The sequence below is a fragment of the Littorina saxatilis genome, linkage group LG1 (genome assembly GCF_037325665.1).
Source record: "Littorina saxatilis isolate snail1 linkage group LG1, US_GU_Lsax_2.0, whole genome shotgun sequence".
In the NCBI taxonomy this organism is placed as follows: Eukaryota; Metazoa; Mollusca; class Gastropoda; order Littorinimorpha; family Littorinidae; genus Littorina; species Littorina saxatilis.
Genome location: NC_090245.1, coordinates 39,424,784 through 39,430,783, shown reverse-complemented (window position 1 = coordinate 39,430,783; position 6,000 = coordinate 39,424,784). Strand labels below are relative to the sequence as shown.

The following is a 6,000-nucleotide window of genomic DNA, read 5'->3' as shown; positions in this document are numbered from 1 at the left end:
TTTTGCACACAGTTTGATGACGTATGCCTGTTTGCTGCAATGGCGCTTTTGGAGAAATCGGAACTGGGAGATCAAGCGCGCAATAACCCAGTGCAAGTCGTTCGAGCCATTTGTCGTGTGGTGAGTTACTTCCCTTCTGCTGCAATTTTTCTTTGCTGAGTCGGTCGATCATTGGGTTTTGGTTTCGTTTTGTGGGATGCATTGAATGATAGGCTGTTTTTGACTCACATGCGAAGCAAAAGTGAGTCTATGTACTCACCCGAGTCGTCCGTCCGTCCGTCCGTCCGTCCGGACGTCCGTCCGTCCGGAAAACTTTAACGTTGGATATTTCTTGGACACTATTCAGTCTATCAGTACCAAATTTGGCAAGATGGTGTATGATGACAAGGCCCCAAAAAACATACATAGCATCTTGACCTTGCTTCAAGGTCAAGGTCGCAGGGGCCATAAATGTTGCCTAAAAAACAGCTATTTTTCACATTTTTCACATTTTCTCTGAAGTTTTTGAGATTGAATACCTCACCTATATATGATATATAGGGCAAAGTAAGCCCCATCTTTTGATACCAGTTTGGTTTACCTTGCTTCAAGGTCAAGGTCACAGGAGCTCTTCAAAGTTGGATTGTATACATATTTTGAAGTGACCTTGACCCTGAACTATGGAAGATAACTGTTTCAAACTTAAAAATTATGTGGGGCACATGTTATGCTTTCATCATGAGACACATTTGGTCACATATGATCAAGGTCAAGGTCACTTTGACCCTTATGAAATGTGACCAAAATAAGGTAGTGAACCACTAAAAGTGACCATATCTCATGGTAGAAAGAGCCAATAAGCACCATTGTACTTCATATGTCTTGAATGAACAGCTTTGTGTTGCATGACCTTGGATGACCTTGACCTTGGGTCAAGGTCACATGTATTTTGGTAGGAAAAATGTGTAAAGCATGTGAGTCGTATGGGCTTTGCCCTTCTTGTTCTCTCTTGTATTGTGTGTCTGTGTGTTTGTGTCTGTCTTTGCGTTTGCTAATGCATTTTTTCTTTCAAATTGTTGTCTACATGTTGTTTGTTTATTGACGCCATTATATTATCCATCTCACTGCCTGTCTGTTTCCACGCGCCCATTTCACCTCCTTCCTCACTCCTCCTCCCCCTCCCCTCCACCTGATATGACAGCAGGAGTTCTGTTGCAAAAATACTGCGTTACTGACTACTGCAACTTCCATAAAGGCATTCTCTAGTCTATAAACTTGACTTGTTTCAAAATCCAGATCAACAGCACAGAGCGTGACAGCGGAGTGCTGTGCGGAAACTGGTCCGGAAAATACGACGACGGTGTCGCCCCCTATGCTTGGAACGGAAGTTCCGCCATCTTGGAAGAGTTTTTGAAGAAGAGGAAAGGGGTCAAGTACGGACAATGCTGGACCTTCGCTGCTGTGGCAACCACTTGTGAGTGCTAAGTTTAAAGATAGATGGACTTGTAATTTAGCCCTTTGTTTTTTATTAGCTGTTAGTTGATGAAGTATGTGGATCCAAGGCCAACAGAAGGAACATTTTTGGAGAGGTCTATATGAGCTGGCCAAGCATGGTTCCCTTTGTTGTTTTTACATTTAGTCAAGTTTTGACTAAATGTTTTAACGTAGAGGGGGGAATCGAGACGAGGGTCGTGGTGTATGTGCGTGTGTGTGTGTGTGTGTCTGTCTGTGTGTGTGTGTAGAGCGATTCAGACTAAACTACTGGACCGATCTTTATGAAATTTGACATGAGAGTTCCTGGGTATGAAATCCCCGAACGTTTTTTTCATTTTTTTGATAAATGTCTTTGATGACGTCATATCCGGCTTTTCGTAAAAGTTGAGGCGGCACTGTCACGCCCTCATTTTTCAACCAAATTGGTTGAAATTTTGGTCAAGTAATCTTCGACGAAGGCCGGACTTTGGTATTGCATTTCAGCTTGGTGGCTTAAAAATTAATTAATGACTTTGGTCATTAAAAATCTGAAAATTGTAAAAAAAAATAAAAATTTATAAAACGATCCAAATTTACGTTCATCTTATTCTCCATCATTTTCTGATTCCAAAAACATATAAATATGTTATATTTGGATTAAAAACAAGCTCTGAAAATTAAATATATAAAAATTATTATCAAAATTAAATTGTCGAAATCAATTTAAAAACACTTTCATCTTATTTCTTGTCGGTTCCTGATTCCAAAAACATATAGATATGATATGTTTGGATTAAAAACACGCTCAGAAAGTTAAAACAAAGAGAGGTACAAAAAAGCGTGCTATCCTTCTTAGCGCAACTACTACCCCGCTCTTCTTGTCAATTTCACTGCCTTTGCCATCAGTGGTGGACTGACGATGCTACGAGTATACGGTCTTGCTGAAAAATAGCATTGCGTTCAGTTTCATTCTGTGAGTTCGACAGCTACTTGACTAAATGTTGTATTTTCGCCTTACGCGACTTGTTATTTTATATGTGAGGTCCCAATTATAGTTGGTTATGATGTCTGTAGCAGGTACTTCAGATTTTAATTTCCAAAAGTCGATGTGATTCACTATGTAGGCTCCAGTTAAAGATGGAATTCTGAAAGTGGCAAACAAACACTGACACACGGACACACACACACACACACACACACACACACACACACACACACACACACACACACACACACACGCACACACACACGCACGCACGCAAACACGCACGCACGCACGCACATACACACACATAGACACACACACACACACACTCACACACACACACACACACACACACACACACACACACACACACACACACACACACACACACAACCAAATTGAGACGTCCATAGCTTTAAAATGTTAGAAGTAATCTGTTTGGGCTCCGAATTGTTCTCCACTGAAAGTGTTTTATTTTTCTTCTGAGGGAGACTTGTTTCTGCTTTTTACATTTAGTCAAGTTATGACTAAATGTTTTAACATATGGGGAGAAATCAAGACGAGGGTCGTGGTGTATGTGTGTGTGTGTGTGTGTGTGTGTGTGTGTGTATGTGTGTGTGTGTGTGTGTGTGTGTGTGTGTGTGTGTGTGTGTGTGTGTGTCTGTCTGTCTGTCTGTCTGTGTGTGTGTGTAGAGCGATTCAGACTAAACTACTGGGCCGATCTTTATGAAATTTGACATGAGAGTTCCTGGGTATGATATCCCCGGACGTTTTTTTCATTTTTTCGATAAATACCTTTGATGACGTCATATCCGGCTTTTTGTAAAAGTTGAGGCGGCACTATCACACCCTCATTTTTCAATTGAATTGATTGAAATTTTGGCCAAGCAATCTTCGACGAAGGCCGGGATTTGGTATTGCATTTCAGCTTGGTGGCTTAAAAACTAATGAGTGAGTTTGGTCATTAAAAATCGGAAACTTGTAATTAAAATTATTTTTTTATTAAACGATCCAAAAACAATTTCATCTTATTCTTCGTCATTTTCTGATTCCACAAACATATACATATGTTATATTTGGATTAAAAACAAGCTCTGAAAATTAAAAATATAAAAATTATGATCAAAATTAAATTTCCGAAATCGTTTTAAAAACTATTTCATCGTATTTCTTGTCGGTTCCTGATTCCAAAAACATATAGATATGATATGTTTGGATTAAAAACACGCTCAGAAAGTTAAAACGAAGAGAGGTACAGTAAAGCGTGCTATGAAGCACAGCGCAATCGCTACTGCGCCAAACAGGCTCGTCACTTTCACTGCCTTTTGCACTAGCGGAGGACTACGTTCAGTTTCATTCTGTGAGTTCCACAGCTTGATTAAATGTAGTAATTTTGCCTTACGCGACTTGTTTTTTTCTTCATCAGTGCTGAGAGCGTTAGGCATCCCAACGCGTTGTGTGACGTGTTTTCGGTCGTCACATGACAGTGACTTCAGCAACCCCATCAACGCTCATTGGTCCGCTGATAACAGGCCCAGGAAGAACATGGACGACGCCGTCTGGTGAGTGCATGCAGCAGATTTTGTCCCCAGATCATTTGTCAAATCATTTTAGAAATCTCCTGAATTAGACCCGTGGAAAATAAGTCACATATTGAAGGTAGAATGAACAGTTTGACCTGTGACGACGAACCTTATAGAGTGCTAATTAATTAAGGAGATCGCCACCATTTGCCTTTGTGATAGCTTTCATAAAGTTTTTGTTGTTCTTGTCAAGAATGGATATTTATTTCAATGTCATGTTTATTTACGCGATGCAGGGACTACCACGTGTGGGGGGAGAGCTGGTTGAAGCGCCCTGACCTGCCCCTTGGCTATGACGGGTGGCAGGCCTTTGATCCCACACCACAGGAGTGCAATGAAGGTGGGTGCCTTTCATTGTAGCATGGTTATTCTTGGGCATATGTTATCTCAGTTGATACTTAAAATGATAATAATGATGATGATTTCAGATTCAATTCAATTCTGTGTAGCATGGTTATTCTTGGGCGATATGTTATCTCAGTGGATACTTAAAATTATAATAATGATGATGATTTCAGATTCAATTCAATTCTGTGTAGCATGGTTATTCTTGGGCGATATGTTATCTCAGTGGATACTTAAAATTATAATAATGATGATGATTTCAGATTCAATTCAATTCTGTGTAGCATGGTTATTCTTGGGCATATGTTATCTCAGTGGATACTTAACATTATAATAATGATGATGATTTCAGATTCAATTCAATTCTGTGTAGCATGGTTATTCTTGGGCGATATGTTATCTCAGTGGATACTTAAAATTATAATAATGATGATGATTTCAGATTCAATTCAATTCTGTGTAGCATGGTTATTCTTGGGCATATGTTATCTCAGTGGATACTTAAAATTATAATAATGATGATGATTTCAGATTAAATTCAATTCTGTGTAGCATGGTTATTCTTGGGCGATATGTTATCTCAGTGGATACTTAAAATTATAATAATGATGATGATTTCAGATTCAATTCAATTCTGTGTAGCATGGTTATTCTTGGGCATATGTTATCTCAGTGGATACTTAACATTATAATAATGATGATGATTTCAGATTCAATTCAATTCAGTGTAGCATGGTTATTCTTGTGCATATGTTATCGCAGACGATACTTACAATGACACTAATGATGATGATTTGTGTTCTTACTGGCACCGCGTTGGTTATCATAAAAATGTTTACCTGCCGCTGGGAATTGCAGTATTTGAGGACCATTCAGTGCCATGAAGATGTATGCACAAATGAAGTTTTGTGGGTTTTGGTTGAGAGGTACAGTTCCACCCGAAGGGACAGTTGTATTTTTTCTTCAGAACTGAATCTGATAATGGAGATAAATATTGATTTAAAGGCAGAGTAAGCCTCCCGTAAACCATCACAGATACGGTCAGGCTTTTACACACAGTACAAACACCCTTTCATTTAAACACTCACCAATTGAGAACATCCTAGGTGCCCTCCGTAAAGAGCGAACAATTTCAAAGAATTTATTTTTGCGTGGTTTATCTTACCCCTGAGCCATCGTGAACCCGTGTGATCCAGTTTTCCCCCTTTTCACAATGCAGTCGTCATAGTTAGTCATTTGAATGCGACTCGACGTGAGCTTCTCTACAATAGCACGTTTTTTATGCACGAAACAACGGCTGTGGTTCACAAGAACTCTAGCGATGGCTTTTGACTGTCGAGAGGAACGGCGATTTGCACTGATAAACCGGGCCGTCGTCTGCTACGACCCTTGCGTGACCCTGCTTCCGGGCTTTTCTTTTTTTAAACTTTCACAACTTCGAATTGTTCTGATCTTGTCTTGATGAAAAACGAATTCTTTTATGATTAAAGAATGTTTGTGTAACAAGCTGTCAATTTATTATTTAGATTTTAAAAGTTAGGTCTAGCGCAAAAACGAGGCGCCATTGTTCTTCAGGGCCAAGTCCACGAAAATAAATTCTTGGAAAATGTCTCACGCTCGACAGAAAGCAGCCAG

General features: G+C 39.5%; 1 protein-coding gene across 7 annotated transcripts in view; it reads left to right on the top strand.

The window, feature by feature from the left end:
- Positions 1-6,000, top strand: part of LOC138969152 (hemocyte protein-glutamine gamma-glutamyltransferase-like) — a 55,539-nt gene that overhangs the window by 40,818 nt on the left and 8,721 nt on the right. For all 7 annotated transcript variants that reach the window (XM_070341877.1, XM_070341885.1, XM_070341901.1 and 4 more), the window contains exons 6-9: positions 13-120; positions 1,276-1,453; positions 3,864-3,999; positions 4,257-4,360. In XM_070341877.1, coding sequence (XP_070197978.1) covers positions 13-120; positions 1,276-1,453; positions 3,864-3,999; positions 4,257-4,360 — 526 coding nt within the window. The remainder of the gene's footprint in view (positions 1-12; positions 121-1,275; positions 1,454-3,863; positions 4,000-4,256; positions 4,361-6,000) is intronic.